Source organism: Crotalus tigris, unplaced genomic scaffold (genome assembly GCF_016545835.1).
Source record: "Crotalus tigris isolate CLP2741 ecotype Arizona unplaced genomic scaffold, ASM1654583v1 scf7180000021050.780039, whole genome shotgun sequence".
In the NCBI taxonomy this organism is placed as follows: Eukaryota; Metazoa; Chordata; class Lepidosauria; order Squamata; family Viperidae; genus Crotalus; species Crotalus tigris.
The window spans coordinates 717103-735751 of record NW_024098328.1 but is presented as its reverse complement, the minus strand read 5'-3'; the positions used below and the strand labels follow the sequence as shown (position 1 = coordinate 735751).

The 18649-nt window shown below is 39.6% G+C and overlaps 1 protein-coding gene across 3 annotated transcripts in view; it reads left to right on the top strand.

The window, feature by feature from the left end:
• Window positions 1–1589: 1589 nt before the first annotated feature.
• Window positions 1590–18649, top strand: part of UBA6 (ubiquitin like modifier activating enzyme 6) — a 177696-nt gene continuing 160636 nt past the window's right edge. For 2 of the 3 annotated variants that reach the window (XM_039369355.1, XM_039369353.1), the window contains exons 1-3: window positions 1591–1788; window positions 7260–7319; window positions 9112–9206. In XM_039369355.1, coding sequence (XP_039225289.1) covers window positions 7279–7319; window positions 9112–9206 — 136 coding nt within the window. In that variant the 5' untranslated portion in view covers window positions 1591–1788; window positions 7260–7278. Of the gene's footprint in view, window positions 1844–7259; window positions 7320–9111; window positions 9207–18649 lie in introns of all 3 variants that reach the window. The other variant, XM_039369354.1, reaches the window with a different exon arrangement.

The following is an 18649-nucleotide window of genomic DNA, read 5'->3' as shown; positions in this document are numbered from 1 at the left end:
GACACAAGAGTTAATAGTATATAAATTGCTTACTTTATACAGGAACTAGAATTTTTCAAGTTTACCTGGAAAAGATTTGCAATGTTGTAATACTAGATATAAATGTAATTGATACAATGTATCAATCTACTAAGAACAATTTTAGTGTTTTCCTTATACTGTAGTGAAAATGCATTACTGTGTGTCTCTAAGTGCCAATGTTTGTCTCTCACTGATGTCAGTGTTACTTAATATGTAGTATGTACTATTATTAAACTGTATCTGATACAAAAGTAATGTTTCTAATACAATTAAATTATGTTTAAAACCTATTTTAATATATCTTAAATGGTATAATAATAGGAGTATGCTCATTTTAACTTGCTTTATTCTAGTAGAGTGTTTTAATAATTTGTCTGTGCAAAACAGCTCGTATTCTTACTTAGTGAACTGTTTAAAATCTCATTAAATTTTAGTAACAATATCTGATTGTGTTTAGGCTCTTACAAATCAAATTACCAAATATAAAAGTGCATTTAAAGTGATAGAGGTGATAATGTAAAAGGCTTTAAAAGTATGGAAAGGTTTGCTTGGATTCTTTTAAATGCTATTATCTAGAACACAGGGTAGTTTTCAGGATTCAGAGCCCCATACTGCACAACAAATTATGCTCACCCATACCATGCTTTATATGAGGAACAGTGAATCAGATGCTATTCATGCTACAGCATAAAAGCACAAAAACCTACCAGACCAGGAAAAATGGTTATTAAGATTTGGGGGAAAGGGGCTTTTGCATGACTAGCTCTTCATAAGATGATAAGACAAGACAAGATAAGCTTTATTGACATTTTTTTTACTGTGGGCACAACGGCACACATCAAAAATGAAATTTAGTTGCCCGCTTTCAAAATGAAACATATACATGACACACACCTAAACATACTATGAACATATGTATAGACCCACACCCCTACATATACATAGCAAATAAATATTAAATACTGTCCATCTTGAATATATAACGGAAGGAGGAAGCTTGAGAGTTCACAAGGTTAATGCTGTATGGAATGAAACCATGGCTGAATCTAGATGTTCTGCTATGGATACCACGAAGCCTCATTTACTGCTAATGAGGTTTACCCATTATTAAGCACGGCACCAAAAAATAACCCCCTGTATAGTACATCTTAGGGAAGTGTCTTGGGGCAGCTTAATAAGGAATCATATTTATATATAATTTAGATCAATGCTATACATTTTAAGTCCACATTCAGAGCATGTTTCCAAATTTCGCATAGAGGAAAAAACTCGAACTAGTAACCACTTTCTATTTTAGATTATCGGAAGACTTGCTGAGCGAGTGTAAATGAAACGCTGTAGTATTATGAATGTTTCCAAAAGGAATAAGTTGGAACTGCTACAAAACCTTCACTTTTCTCTCTAGTCTAGATCGAAGTAGAATAGAAATGATTGAAAAGCGACCCTGTTACCTGATTGGTGGTGGCGTGGGCGTACGACGTTGACGCATCTTGGCTACTGGGGGGCGCTCGCTAGAGGCGGGAAGAGGGTTCCCGCTCTGGAGTAGGATTGGCCGGCGTGATGTGACGGGCTCGGCCACCTCCATCCGGGGCAGAGGAGGGCCGCTGTCTCTCCCCGCCTCTGCCTGTGCCGGCTCTGTGAGGCTAATTCCTGTTTTTTCACTTTTTTGAGGTGTCTGCCAGTTTGCCTGCGTGGTCGCCATTCTTTCGAAGCAACCACGGTGAAGAGGAAGAGGCAGTTGGAAGCCGAGGCGGGCGGTCACAACGGGTGAGGACAATGAGAGGCGGAAGAAGCTGTCGCCCCTTTTGCGTCGCGGTCTCGGGTGAGGCAGTCCAGAGAGGCCCGGCCGCCAGACGGCTCTCGGGGCCTTAGTTGACGGCTGTTGGCTTCAAATAACGCGCAGAAACTCGCATCTCGCCTTCCCCGTGTCTCCCATGGGATGAAGGGTGCAGGCTACGTTTGTGCGTGCGCGAGATCTGATGGGGAATTCCGCTAGAGATATGAGGGGGCGCAGGATTTGAGGCCTTTGCGTGGCCTTTCCCCCCAAGGAGCTTGCAGTCTGATATTCGGCCGAAGGGAAGGAAAAGGAAAGAAACGCCCCAGTGCTATGTGTCGCCCATAACGATGCTCAGGCAGAGAAGCACTCCATCGAGATATGGGAATATTGGACAGTAATCGGCAGAGCATGAATGGATTAACGCGTACGCCGCAGCGCTGACCTTAACTGTCATTCCCTTCCAGCTTTGACCCAACGTGCACTCCAGATTTTCGCTAGAGAGTCTTGTTCAGACTGAAACATTGCACGTGGTTATGAAAGGAAAATCCATATTGCAGAGTGATGCCATTCTTCCAATGGAAAGACATCATTCGATTAAGCCTATTCAGATCAATTCTGTGAAGATTTATGAGTCTATTTTATTTTTCTGTATTCCCGAAGATTATCACTGTCATACTTAGTACCACGAACTTTCTAATATCTAATTAACATTTATTATAATATTGAATCTAGGTACCACCAAGTCCCAACAAATTATTTAAAACATGAAAGACAAGATAGTAAAAAAAGAAGAAACATAAGGAATGGTAGAGATGATGAGATAACGGGGGGGGGCACAAAAGAAAACAACCTAAGTTAAAAGGAGACTTCATTTCATCTTTGAAAGTGTTGATGTCTTTTAGTTAAACCAAGTTGTTCAATAGAGGATTTTAGCAACATAGGATTAGAGAATGGGCTTATCTAAAAAGCATTAAAATGATAATATTCATAGCAAATTAATTGTTTATTTGTTTTTGGCTTCTGGATGTGATAGTTGAAGAAGTATAGCATTGAATGGAGTAATTAGACTGCAATAGTGGGTAAAGCTAGTTAACAAAAATATGTAATGCAATTAAAGCAGATTAATGTTAATAGATACAGAATGGTCTCTTTAAATCCATATAATAGTATTAATTTGTGGTATTAATTTTTAGGGATTGATGGTAATTAAGGATATAAAACCCATTTTTCAGTTCCTCTAACTTTATAAAAGCTTGAATAATATTTCAGTCTTAATAAGAGTTATCAGCAAATAATGGAGGAATACCTATTTATGAATGTTTATTCTTTGTCCCATTGCTATCTTCTTTGTACACTATGGTTTATTTTTCCTGCACAAATATTATATTATTTATTGCTAGCACATTACTATAAAAAGGAACTAAATATCCAGAATATAAATTTTAGATTGGATTGCTAGAAAATCAATCATGTAATTTGTGGATGTCAGAGACTCATGAGTCTGTTGTTTGTGCTATAGAACATGAATCAAATATAAGGTATCAGTATATCCCTTATCAGGCTGAGGCTTTGAATGGAGAAAATAAATCTCTGATGTGTTGTTGTTAGCTGCAGCCATAGTACTATGGTAAGATACTACTCTTCCCTGATTTAGGCTCTGAGTAAACATATATAAGCATATATACAAAGACTTGGAGATTTATGGATATAATTAATGACCTATCTCTATTTTGTTTTCTAAGATGATTTGTTTCATTCATTATCATGGCCTCCCATTTGCTCCTCAAATTTATAATCTGTTTATATAACAAGTTTTCTCAAATCATGGCTTGCCCAGGCATCTCATTTCTGAAAGAGGAACATAATTCACTGGATGTTTTTGAAAGGCATATTTCAAGTATTGTATGTTAAGCTCCAACTGTACTTTGCACACTGCCAGCAGTCAAATGAAGAAATGGAAAGGACAGATGATACCTTAACTTCAATACTTTTACTGCTGTAAAAAGTATCTGTCAGACCTATCCCAGCTAGGTCCTTAGGAAAGAAAGACTCTCAATTCCATTTGGTTGAAGTGATAGGTTCTTTTACTAAAAGATGCTGGTTGCAGTAAAAGCTGGCTAGAGCTAAAATTCCCATGCAAAAGATTACAAACTTTTCCCCTTCATCCCAGCCCTTCCCCCTTGGCCAATTTGTCTTTGGCCAATGGCAAGCCACATAGGTGTTTTGAGAACCGCTGGGATGTTTGGAGCAATCCATATTCTTTTTCAAGCTACATGGCCTTGAAGACTAGCCTGTGGCTCTGTCAAACTGTTATCCCCCCCTCCCTATTTCCCATCTCTACCTCATATATGTTTATTGCCCATTTGCTTTCCTTCCCCTTTCTCTTAACAGTTGATAGCAGGCTATTAACTAGGTATAAAGCTGAAGATGACAGAATTGATATACTGTTCCCATTTTCAGAGGCGTTAGTCCTGTAAAGGAGACATAAAAGGGAAAGGGGAAAGACAAATACAAATGCATAGTTAGTTAATGTTCAATAAGGTTTCTCTGGGTATTGTTAGTGGAACCTCTTAAGTAATCTAGAAGACTTGATGTGTTTTGAATCTACCCATTTGGTTTTGGATGGTGGGAAGTCCTTCCACGCCACTAGGTATTGGGTTTTCCCTTGGTATGTGTGTAAATCCAAAATGTCTTTGATTTCAAAATGCTGCTCAATCATGATGGGATCAGGAGGTGCTTTTTGTTGCTTGGTGTAGAGTAGAAGTGACTGCTGGTTTTAGGAGGCTGAACTGAAACTCTGGGTGAATAAGTCTGAGGGTTTTTGGCAATTCGAGTTCAATGGTTATGAGGGAAAGGGCCAACATATTTTAAACCCAGTCTATATATATGTTGCATGAACAATTTAGCTAAGGTACGAGTGGAGAGATTTTTTGGCATGTTTAGAGAATAGATCAGTTATCACTCAGATTACAGTGTTTTCTGAACTTTCAGGTAGTTCTACTGTAAAGTCTCTTTCCATGCATTTTGGGCTCTGCCACTGGCTGAAGAGCCCTAGTGTCTTCTGATGTCTTTTTGCAGACACACAGGTGGGATAACTAGCTACATATTTTTTTATGTCCTTCTATAATGAGAACCACCAAAATTGATGTTTAACCAAGTGTAGGGATTTAGCTAAGTGTAGTTTCAAATCATGACTTTTTTATAAAACTGTTATTTGTTAGCTTTCTGAGACACATACTTTGGCTTGTACCCAGACTAATTCATCTTGCATCATACATTCGTTTTTATGGGCTTGAAACTATTTGTCTTTTTCTAGTGCTGCTTTTAACATATTTAAGTCCTCTGCCATCTGGCTTTTGAGTTCCCTTTGCTCTAGGTAGTGACCAGAGCTGCCAGGTGCCAGGATGGGATAACTGGTCTAATAATTTCTGGCTTGGAGCTATTATATAGCAGTAGTCTGGACAGACCATTTGCTTGGAAATTCTTTCCCCCACAGGGTGAAATTGTTGAAGTACTAAGCCCAACAGCTTGTTTCAGGACTTCCAGGTTTTTGTGGTCTATCCATAGTTCAAAAAGGGCTTTGCTGCCTTCTAAGAAATGCCTTTAGGTTAGGAGTGCCCAATGTACCGTGTACACTTCCTTTTCCCAAATTGCCCACCTTTGTTCAGTCTCACCTTTTTGGAGGTGTAAGCGCATGGCTGCAGGGCTTCCTGGACATTTTTCTGCAGCAACACAGCCCCTACTGCCACGTCACTAATGTCCACGGATGACAAAAGGAGCATTTCAGCCAGGGTGTTTTAGCACCGGCTCTGCCCTTTCTCAAATGCTCCTTGGCATTTCATCATCCATTTCAGAGGTTGGCTAGGCTTAGGCTTACCCTCGCCTTTCATATTAAGCAGGTTGGTGATGGGCAGGGCTATTTGGGCAAATGATGGGATGAACTGAAATGATGGTGGGTGCGTGGAGGAGATCACTAAAAAACTGTCCGCACTTTTTTGGGATCCATTTCTATCCCCTCATGGGAAATATGCCCCCAGATAGTCAATTTTGCTTTGGTAGAACTAGCACTGGGACAGTTTAGCATATAGCTAGGTGGTCCGGAGTTTCTTGCACATAGCCCTGACCAGTTTCACATGTTCCGCCATGGTTTCAGTATAAATCAAAATGATATCCAAATAAATTAAGACCTCTTTATACAGGTACTCATGCAGTACTTCGTTTATCAACTGCATGAATATAGCAGGGCACCTTGCAGACTGAAGGGGAGAATTTGGAATTGGAAGCCCTCAAGGGGGCAAATGAAAGTCATTTTCCACTCGTCTCCTTCTTCTCGACCCCAAGACATTGAGGTCTCGGCTGGTGGCTGCAGGCTTCTGCTTCTCCCAGTTTGTCTCTGCCAGCTTCCTCATTCAGTTCATGATTTTACTAAAATATTGTGTTTCAGGCTAGTTAAGGTTTTCTTCTGGCTCTGTTACCCTCCTCTATTCCAGTGTCTCCCTTTTTTCTCCAGGAACTACAAGCTATTTGCTACTTCCTCAAGGATCAACTGGTTTATTTTTGGATCTCTTATAATTGCTGTGCTGACTGCCATCACTAGGAAGTTGTTTTCTACCAAATTTCTCCATTTCTTGGAATAGTCTAAGGCAACAGTCCCCAATCTTTCTGGTACCAGGGACCAGTTTCATGAAAGACAATTTTTCCACAGACTGGGGGGATAGTTTTGCACACAACCTAGGTCCTGTACATGCACAGATGAAACTTCGCTTGCTTATCCGCTGCTTACATGGTTTGGTTTCTAACAAGCCTCAGACCTGTATTGGTCTGTGGCCCAGGGTTGAGACACCTGGTCTGAGTAGCTGAATTTATTGGCTTGTTCCTTGTAATTGCACAGATCAGTCCTACACCCTTTTGTCTGCAGATTTTAGGCACAATAAAAGTAAATCTAGCTGCCATCCTATATATATTCTTGTATATCTATACCATAGCCATCCATCTTGGAGTGTTGCGAAGATAAAACTCAACATAGAAGGTATTTTGATAAAGGAGAATTTGATTAATTGGAATTGCTACTCAGATTCAGGAGATTATAGAAAAGAAGAAATGATGTATGTACCCTGTACTTTTTTCAGAAAATCAAAAGGGAAAACAGAATTCAAAGAGCATCTCTCTTTGAATCTATAAAGCAGCCTTGTTTTCCTCAAAGCTTATATGACTGCTTCATAATCTGCTACACACACATATTGCATGTTTAAAAGGAAATTTTAGTTCCTACTCTCATATTTAGAGAGTTGCAAAACTACTCTCTCAAAGGCATTCAGAGCCTTAACTGTTATTTCAACTTTTGTTTCAGCAGTGAATTATTTAAATCATACATTTTCATATATTTGCTCAGTTGAGGAAATGGCATAAATTGCAGGAGGTCATCTGTTGGCAAAATATTTATTTGTCTTTTTGTTTCCAGTCCAAGCAAGTGTTTAGTAATGGCAGCAGATTCAATGGAGATTGATGATGCTTTGTATAGGTAAGCATTTTAACAAAAGTTTAATTTGCTTTAATAAACTATAGATAATATTTTTAATGTGAAGTAAGCTTCCTTGATTAAACAATGAATTTAAATATAATGGTAGGATTTTTTCTATCATAAACTTTATTTTATTAACACGTATTTTAAACCCAGTTTAAAGAATGTTATTTCCTTGAAATGTTCTTAAAACTGCCAAGAAATTGTTTTATACTTCTCTTTTCTCTATTTTAATAATCAATTTTCTGCATAGAATTTCTACTTTTCTGGGTTATGTTAACTGTATTTAGGAGATTGTGAGCATGTATGTGCTGTCTTACTCCAAACTAAATTAGTTTTATTGACTTTCGCACTTGAGAATTACCATGTTTCAAAGCATTACCATAGGACCAAAATCAGAGATATACAACCAAGGAATACCACTACTTGTAGGTCATAGCTATTTTGACTGAAATGAAGAAACTGCTTAAATTGTTAGTGAAACTTGAGCATCTTGCAGGTTATAGAACAGTGGTGGTGGATCTATGGAACGTGTGCCAGAGGCGGCGCTCAAAGCCCTCTCTGTGGGCACGTGCACCATGCCCCAGAGATGGCAACCATCCCTCTTCAACCAGCCACCTGCTAACTCGTTGAGGTCCTACATGGCCAGATGAATCCCAGCACCCATGCACTGACTGGCCTCTGTGTGCAGGGGCTGATGATGTCAGGGAGCAGCCGCCCCGGCCCCTGCCTCACTTTGTCCTGTGACAACGGCATCCCCACCCTACCTCGCCTTGCCTCGCCTCACCCAGCATGACGAGCCTCCTGCCCACTGCCCCACCTGCCAGAGACCCCCTGGATCTTCCCCAACCCTGCCCGGTCCCCACAGGCATCCCTCCCCACGAGCAACATTGAGGTGATCACGCCTACCTTGACCACACTCACCCAGTGTGCCATGACCATCACAGCCACGCCCACCCAGCACCCAACGATAAATACGTGGGTTTTGGTTACAGTTTGGGCACTCGGTTTCTAAAAAGTTTGCCATCACTGTTATAGAACATAGAATCATAGGGCTGGAAGGGATCTGATTAACCCTCTGCTCCAGGCAGCTTCACACCATCCCAGTGAAACCTTCAGTGATGGAGCTCCCAGAACTCTGGGAGCTATTCCATTGATTAACTGTTCTCACTGTCAGAAAATTTCTCCTTACTTCTAGGTTGGATCTCTCTTTAATGCTCTCCATTACTTCTTGTCAGCAGAGGCTTTGGAGAATGGATCATTTCTTTCTTTTCTGTGACAGCCCCTCAAGACAATTACTAGAGGACAGTTATCATGTCCTCCCTAATCCTTCTCTTCAATAGACTAGACATATTTACTTCCCTCAACCATTCATATGATTTACTCTCCAAGCTCTTCATTATCTTTGTTGTTGTTCTCTGCACATTTTCTAGGGTCTCAAACATTTTTTTTTAATATCATGATACAATATTCCAAGGGTAGTCTCAATATTATCACTTCTGATCTTGATATTTTCCTTCTATTGATGCATCCCAGGACTGGATTGGCTTTTTTGGCAGTTGCAGCACTTTGCTGGGTTATGATTAAATTCATTTCAAATTATTATAGTATGATATATTAATTTCATTGAGAAATTACATAATATCCAAAATCTGTAAAAAGTTATTTCTTGAGATCAAATTAATTTTTCTTCTACTGTGAAGTTTGTCAAAAGTGAAAGGTTTTGCAAATTGCACTACTTTATGCTGTTGATTATAATTATTTTTGATTTTCTTTTAATACTTGCATGTAGTCGGCAGAGATATGTTCTTGGAGATACAGCAATGCACAAGATGGCTCAGTCTCATGTATTCCTAAGTGGAATGGGCGGGCTTGGAGTGGAAATTGGTAAGTGAATAGAATTTTTTAAACTGTCCAGAGCCTATAGAATCAAATAAAATATAAATAACATATTTTTTTATTATGTTTATTTTTCATTGGGAAATAATTTATTACATTTATTGTGAAGTAGGCTAAACTTATATTTTCTACTAATTGGAATATAATAAATATAGAACTATTGCATCATGAAAATCACTCAAAATGAATTACAAAGGTTTTCATTGTATGGGGAAAAAGCTTTATGAATTTCTTGGAAGGATGCTTATAATACAGAATACTACTTGAGTTAGCCATATTCTTTGTAGAGATATAATTACAACTTCCTAAAATTTTTAGCCCTCTATACAGTAGAAGTATCAGAGCCTGACTGATAAATACAGATGATAATAGAATAAGAATAACCAGACAATATTGCATGGTTTGTAGTAAAATAATAAACGGCTGTTGTAGTCTCTTCTAGTGGGTAGTGCCTCTTGCTGACATTTAGTTTATCTGATGGATTGATTTATAGAGATCATTATTAAAATCAATTGTTGGTTTACTTAGTATTTTGGCTTTTTTGAATATTTTATTTCAGAAAGATGTCATTTTTGTAAATTCATCACATATGACAAAATGGTCCGTTCTGATTGCAGCCCTTCAAACATTTTGATAACTAATTATGAGCAATTTGTAACCAGAGTTAATTGCCAACATTTGCCTTTTCATGTCATCTTTTCATTTTCGTAAATCTGTGTCTCATACTTTTAAATCTTGTTAACCTCTTTTAAAAGAGAATCTTCTTTTAAACTTACAAAGCATGAGGTGTGTGTTTCCTTATTCTAATTCCAATAATATTCTATACATTTTTCATATTGTTCCTATTGGTTGGGAAGAATGAATAATTATTAATTTCTCCAAAATAGTTGGCAATGAGCTGTGACTCTTTTATATACTGTATTTCTTATTTAAAAAGATTTTAAGTTAGAAATATGATAGCTAAGATAGATGACAATATATATGTAACTCACTCTCTCATTTATTATATAGTTTCTTATTCTTGTAGAATAAGAACTATATACTATATTCTTGTAGAATAAGAAACACTCCAGTGTTTCTCATCTTTGCTATTTTAAAATGTATGGACCTCAGTTCCCAGAATACCCCAGAATTCTGAGAATTGAAATCCACACATCTTAAAATGGTGACGGTTGGGAAACACTCTTTTACACTATAGCAACTGAGATCCTGCCATGTGTAAATATTAGCTATTTTTATAAAATATTCTGGAAGAAAAAATAATTGCCCTGTGGATCTATCTAGTTTTTTAAAATTTTCTACCTGCATCCACTACATCAGGGGTGTCAAACTCAATTTCATTGAGAGCTGCATCAGCATCATGGTTGCCATTGGAGGCCGGGTGGATGTGGCTGACATGGGCGTGGCCTACTGCGTGAGGCGTGGCTGGCATGGGTGTGTCCTACTGGATGGGTGTGGCCAGCTCAATGTCACTCATGTCGGGCACTTGTACGGACCTGGGCAGAACTGGGGTGCATCCGAGGGTGGGAAGGATAGGTGGGACTGGGACAAGACCAGGGCATGGTCCACTGGAGGAGCCTCACTGAGCCTCAGGCTGTGCACGGGGTCCCTTGACAGTGGCATGGACTGCCCAGAGCCCTGGGCAGCAGAGGTCAAGTGTCCAGCCCGGCCCTTGAGCTCCCACGGCATCAGGACCCCTGCCTAGCCTAGCTGCACTTCCCCGAGGGGGTGCCCAGCTGCACTTACCTCCTCCTCAATGCTGCTGCTGCTGTGCTCACTCTCCTTGGCCAGGTTGCTCATGGTGGGTGCAGGAGGACAAAGTGTGTGGGTCAGAGGGAAGCCCACTCCCTCTCCGTGCAAGGAAACCTGGTTTTGTAACCAAAGCATCCTCAGCAATAGGATGGGAGGCCACCAGGGGATGGCAAAAGGGCAAAAAGGCTGCTGGTGGCCAAGTGCTAAGGCAGGACTTCCTCCCTCCCTCTCCCTTATTCCAATCTTCCCCCTCCCTCCCTTCTCTCCTTCCTTCCTTCCTTCCTTCCTTCCTTCCTTCCTTCCTTCCTTCCTTCCTTCCTTCCTTCCTTCCTTCCTTCCTTCCTTCCTTCCTTCCTTCCTCTTCTTTTTTAAATACATTTTATTAAATTTTATGAGGGTAAAGGAAAAATAGGGTCAGTAAGGGTATGACAAGGAGTAACAAACAAAAAAGGTTAGACCAGGGGAAGTGATAGGTTGTCCCCCACACTAAATCAACGCTTCAACAAGTAAACCCGTTCGGGTATACATATTCAATCATACTAATTAATATAAAATAATTATGCTTAATATAATATTACTCCCCTTTATGGATTACTGCCTTGTCGTGGCGAAGGGGCTTGCGTAACTCAATGAAGCTATAAGCTATGCCGTGCAGGGCCACCCAAGATGGACAGGTTATAGCAGAGAGTTCTGATAAAATGTGATCCACTGGAGAAGGAAATGGCAAACCACTCCAGTATCTTTGCCATCAAAACCCCATGGACAGTACTAAAAGGCAAAAAGATATGACGCTGGAAGATGAGCCCCTCAGGTCGGAAGGTGTCCAATATGCTATTGGGGAAGAGCAGAGGGCTAGTACTAGTAGCGCCAAAAAGAATGAAGCGACTGGGCCAAAGCCGAAAGGACGCTCAGCTGTGGATATATCTGGTGGTGAAAGGAAAGTCCGATGCTGTAAAGATTTTTTCTCCATAGGAACCTGGAATGTAAGATCCATGAATCAAGGCAAGCTAGACGTAGTCAAAAAAGAGATGACAAGACTGAACATCGACATCTTAGGAATCAGCGAACTAAAATGGACAGGAATGGGTGAATTTAACTCAGATGACCATCAGGTATACTACTGTGGGCAAGAATCCCTCAGAAGAAATGGAGTAGCCTTCATAGTCAATAAAAGAATAGGAAAAGCAATACTGGGATACAATCCCCAAAATGACAGAATGATCTCAATTCGAATCCAAGGCAAACCATTCAATATCACAATAGTCCAAATCTATGCCCCAACCACTGGTGCTGAAGAGGATGAAATTGACCAGTTTTATGAAGCCCTACAGCACCTTATAGAATTAACACCAAAAAATGATGTCCTTATCATCATGGGGGATTGGAATGCTAAGGTAGGAAGCCAAAAGATAACCGGAATAACAGGCAAGTTTGGCCTTGGAGTACAAAATGAAGCAGGGCAAAGGCTGATAGAATTTTGTCAAGAGAATACGATGGTCATAACAAACACTCTTTTCCAACAACCCAAGAGACGGCTCTACACATGGACATCACCAGACGGTCAACATAGAAATCAGATTGACTATGTTCTCTGCAGCCAAAGATGGAGAAGCTCTATACAGTCAGTAAAAACAAGACCAGGAGCTGACTGTGGCTCAGATCATGAGCTTCTCGTTGCAAAATTTAGGCTTAAATTGAAAAAAGTAGGGAAAAGCACTAGGCCACTCAGGTATGAACTAAATCATATTCCTGATGAATATACAGTAGAGGTGACAAATAGATTTAAGGAATTAGATCTGATAGACAGAGTGCCTGAAGAACTATGGATGGAAGTTCACAACATTGTACAAGAGGTAGCAACTAAAACCATCCCAAAGAAAAAGAAATGCAAGAAATCAAAATGGCTGTCTGAGGAAGCTTTGCAAATAGCTGAGGAAAGAAGGGAAGCGAAAGGCAAGGGAGAAAGAGAAAGATACACCCAATTGAATGCAGAATTCCAGAGAGTAGCTAGAAGAGATAAGAATGCCTTCTTAAATGAACAGTGCAAAGAAATAGAAGAAAACAACAGAATAGGGAGGACCAGAGATCTCTTCAAGAAAATTGGAGATATGAAGGGAACGTTTCATGCAAAGATGGGCATGATAAAGGACCAAAATGGCAGAGACCTAACAGAGGCAGAAGAGATTAAGAAGAGATGGCAAAACTACACAGAAGAACTATACAAGAATGAGCTTAACATCCCAGATAACCACAATGAGATGGTCACTGACCTCGAACCAGACATCCTAGAATGTGAAGTGAAATGGGCCTTAGAAAATCTGAGCAACAACAAAGCTAGTGGAGGTGACAGTATTCCAGCTGAGCTATTCAAAATGTTAAAAGACGATGCAGTAAAAGTGCTACACTCAATTTGCCAGCAAATTTGGAAAACTCAACAGTGGCCACAGGATTGGAAAAAGGTCAGTTTACATTCCAATTCCAAAGAAAGACAATGCCAAAGAATGTTCAAACTATCGCACCATTGAACTCATTTCACATGCTAGTAAAGTTATGCTTAAAATCCTACAAGCTAGACTCCAGCAGTATGTAGATTGAGAACTACCAGAAGTACAGGCAGGATTTCGAAGAGGCAGAGGAACTAGAGATCAAATTGCCAACATACGCTGGATCATGGAGAAAGCTAGGGAGTTCCAGAAAAACATCTACTTCTGCTTCATTGACTATGCAAAAGCCTTTGATTGTGTGGATCACAACAAATTGTGGCAAGTTCTTAAAGAGATGGGAGTACCAGACCATCTCATTTGTCTCTTGAGAAACTTATATGTGGGTCAAGAAGCAACAGTGAGAACTGGACACGGAACCACTGATTGGTTCAAAATTGGAAAAGGAGTCCGGCAAGGCTGTATACTGTCGCCCTGCCTATTTAAACTTATATGCAGAGCACATCATGAGAAAGGCAGAGCTAGATGAATCAAAAGTTGGAATTAAGATTGCCGGGAGAAATATCAACAACCTAAGATATGCAGATGATACCACTCTAATGGCAGAAAGTGAAGAGGAACTAAGGAGCCTCTTGATGCGGGTGAAGAAGGAGAGTGCAAAAGTAAGCTTGAAACTCAACATTAAGAAAACCAAAATCATGGCATCCGGCCCTCTCAATTCCTGGCAAATAGATGGGGAAGAAATGGAGGTAGTGACAGATTTTATTTTTCTGGGCTCAAAGATCACCTCAGATGGGGACTGCAGCCAAGAAATTAAAAGACGCTTGCTCCTGGGGAGGAAAGCTATGGCAAATCTAGACAGCATACTAAAAAGCAGAGACATCATCACCCTGCCAACAAAAGTGCGTATAGTCCAGGCCATGGTTTTCCCAGTTGCAATGTATGGCTGTGAAAGTTGGACCATAAGAAAGGCTGAACGCAAAAGAATTGAGGCCTTTGAACTATGGTGCTGGAGAAGACTCCTCGAGTCCCTTGGACTGCAAGGCGTTCAAACCGGTCAGTCCTAGAAGAGATCAACCCCGACTGCTCTTTAGAAGGCCAGATCCTGAAGTTGAAACTCAAGTACTTTGGCCACCTAATGAGAAGGAAGGATTCACTGGAGAAGAGCCTAATGCTTGGGAAAGATTGAGGGCAATAGAAGAAGGGGACGACAGAGAATGAGATGGCTGGATGGAGTCACTGAAGCAGTAGGTGTGAACTTAAATGGACTCCAGAAGATGGTAGAGGACAGGAAGACCTGAAGGAACATTGTCCATGGGGTCGCGATGGGTCGGACACGACTTCGCAATTAACAACAACAACATAATATTACTAATATATTACTACTTAACTATAATAACTTTAACACATTAATATGTTACATATTAGTTATAATTACTTATTGTTAGAATTACCAGTAAAAAAGAAAAAAAAATCATAGGAATAAACATGAAATTTAAATACAAACTTTATATAATACTAAACAGTTATAAAGATCAAATTAACTATAATCACATAACTAAAATTTGATAAATGGGTAAAAATGCTCTAAGTAAATATCCATACTTAATAACTCATCAATTATTTCTGATCATCACTAGTAATAAAGTTATTATTAATCTAACAAAATAGAACTTAATTAGAAATCTATCATTTATTCTATTCAATTTTAAAATTCCAATCACATTTAAACTCCATTCATATTCTGACGTATTTCTAACCATCGATAAAACTTTTCCCAAGTTTTAAAATAAATTGAATCTTCTTTCTCCTTCATTTCCAAGGTTAATCTGTCCATTTCTGCACAATCTAAAATTTTCGAGGTTATAGCCTGGTCAGATGGTAAATTTTCATTTTTCCAAAATTGGGCAAATATTATTCTTGCAGCAGTTAATATATGTAGTATTAAATAGTCATTCTCTTTACCATAGCTAGATCTTACTATTCCTAACAAAAACAATTCCAGTTTAATTTCTATCTGTACTTTCGTCATCTTTTCCAGCCATCTATGAGTCTTAAGCCAATATTTCTTTGCAATAGGGCATATCCACCAGGCATAGTAATAAGTGCCTGAGTTTTGTTTACATTTCCAGCAAGTATTTGATACATTTTTAAACATTTTCGCTAATCGAACTGGTGCCATATGCCATCTATAAAACATCTTATATAGATTTTCTTTATATGATGCTACTTTAGTAAGTTTAATATTTTTATTCCAAAGTTTCTGCCAGTCTTCTAAGTCTATAGAGTATCCAAAATTCTTTGCCCATATTATCATTATTTCTTTTACTTGTTCTTCCATCTTCCAGCTTAACAGACATTTCTAAAGTTTCTTAATCAAGTTCTCATCTGTTTTCAAAAGTATTTTATCAAGTGGAATCTGCTCTTTGTAAAATCCCATTGATTTTATATCTTTTTCATATCTTGTTTGAATTTGCAAATAAGACCACCATGTTAATTCGATACCTTGTTGTTGAAGAGTTTGCCTGTCTTTAAGTTTTCCATCGTTATCCAAAATATCTTTATAACTAACAAGTTTATCACAGTTAATCAAGTTCTGATAAGCAAATCCTTCCACTGTTGACAACCACTCAGGTATTTTCATGTACATTTTGTGTCTAATTCTCTCCCATTCTGAAAGCAATACATTTCTTATGGCATGATTTTGAAAGTATTTATGTGCTTTAGTTTTCTCATACATAAAAAGACATGCCAACCTAATTGGAGGTCATGTCCCTCTAAGTAGAGAAGTCATTTATTTCTCAGCATAATCCATTCTTTCAGCCAAAGCAAAATGATGTTGTTGTTGTTAATTTCGAAGTCGTGTCCAACCCATCACGACCCCATGGACAATGTTCCTCCAGGTCTTCCTGTCCTCTACCATCTTCTGGAGTCCATTTAAGTTCACACCTACTGCTTCAGTGACTCCATCCAGCCATCTCATTCTCTGTCGTCCCCTTCTTCTATTGCCCTCAATCTTTCCCAGCATTAGGCCCTTCTCCAGTGAGTCTTTCCTTCTCATTAGGTGGCCAAAGTATTTGAGTTTCAACTTCAGGATCTGGCCTTCTAAAGAGCAGTCGGGGTTGATCTCTTCTAGGACTGACCGGTTTGAACGCCTTGCAGTCCAAGGGACTCGCAGGAGTCTTCTCCAGCACCATAGTTCAAAGGCCTCAATTCTTTGGCGCTCAGCCTTTCTTATGGTCCAACTTTCACAGCCATACATTGCAACTGGGAAAACCATGGCCTGGACTATACGCACTTTTGTTGGCAGGGTGATGTCTCTGCTTTTTAGAATGCTGTCTAGATTTGCCATAGCTTTCCTCCCAAGGAGCAAGCGTCTTTTAATTTCTTGGCTGCAGTCCCCATCTGAGGTGATCTTGGAGCCCAGAAAAATAAAATCTGTCACGACCTCCATTTCTTCCCCATCTCTTTGCCAGGAATTGAGTGGGCCGGATGCCATGATTTTGGTTTTCTTAATGTTGAGTTTCAAGCCAACTTTTGCACTCTCCTTCTTCACCCGCATCAAGAGGCTCTTTAGTTCCTCTTCACTTGCTGCCATTAGAGTGGTATCATCTGCATATCTTAGGTTGTTGATATTTCTCCCGGCAATCTTAATTCCAACTTTGATTCATCTAGCCCTGCCTTTCTCATGATGTGCTCTGCATATAAGTTAAATAGGCAGGGCGACAGTATACAGCCTTGCCGGACTCCTTTTCCAATTTTGAACCAATAAGTGGTTCCGTGTTCGGTTCTCACTGTTGCTTCTTGACCCGCATATAGGTTTCTCAAGAGACAAATGAGATGGTCTGGTACTCCCATCTCTTTAAGAACTTGCCACAATTTGTTGTGATCCACACAATCAAAGGCTTTTGCATAGTCAATGAAGCAGAAGTAGATGTTTTTCTGGAACTCCCTAGCTTTCTCCATGATCCAGCGGATGTTGGCAATTTGATCTCTAGTTCCTCTGCCTCTTCGAAATCCTGCCTGTACTTCTGGTAGTTCTCGATCTACATACTGCTGGAGTCTAGCTTGTAGGATTTTAAGCATAACTTTACTAGCATGTGAAATGAGTGCAATGGTGCGATAGTTTGAACATTCTTTGGCATTTCCTTTCTTTGGAATTGGAATGTAAGCTGACCTTTTCCACTCCTGTGGCCGCTGTTGAGTTTTCCAAATTTGCTGGCAAATTGAGTGTATTACTTTTACTGCATCGTCTTTTAAGATTTTGAATAGCTCAGCTGGAATACTGTCACCTCCACTAGCTTTGTTGTTGCTCAGATTTTCTAAGGCCCATTTCACTTCACATTCTAGGATGTCTGGTTCGAGGTCAGTGACCATCTCATTGTGGTTATCTGGGATGTTAAGCTCATTCTTGTATAGTTCTTCTGTGTAGTTTTGCCATCTCTTCTTAATCTCTTCTGCCTCTATTAGGTCCCTGCCATTTTGGTCCTTTATCATACCAATCTTTGCATGAAACTTTCTCTTCATATCTCCAAATTCCTTGAAGAGATCTTTGGTCCTCCCTATTCTATTGTTTTCTTCTATTTCTTTGCACTGTTCATTTAAGAAGGCATTCTTATCTCTTCTAGCTATTCTCTGGAATTCTGCATTCAATTGGGTGTATCTTTCTCTTTCTCCTTTGCCTTTCGCTTCCCTTCTTTCCTCAGCTATTTGCAAAGCTTCCTCAGATAGCCATTTTGCTTTCTTGCATTTCTTTTTCTTTGGGATGGTTTTAGTTGCTACCTCTTGTACAATGTTGCGAACTTCCATCCATAGTTCTTCAGGCACTCTGTCTATCAGATCCAGTTCCTTAAATCTATTTGTCACCTCTACTGTATATTCATCAGGAATATGATTTAGTTCATACCTGAGTGGCCTAGTGCTTTTCCCTACTTTTTTCAATTTAAGCCTAAATTTTGCAACGAGAAGCTCATGATCTGAGCCACAGTCAGCTCCTGGTCTTGTTTTTACTGACTGTATAGAGCTTCTCCATCTTTGGCTGCAGAGCACATAGTCAATCTGATTTCTATGTTGACCGTCTGGTGATGTCCATGTGTAGAGCCGTCTCTTGGGTTGTTGGAAAAGAGTGTTTGTTATGACCATCGTATTCTCTTGACAAAATTCTATTAGCCTGTGCCCTGCTTCATTTTGTACTCCAAGGCCAAACTTGCCTGTTATTCCGGTTATCTTTTGGCTTCC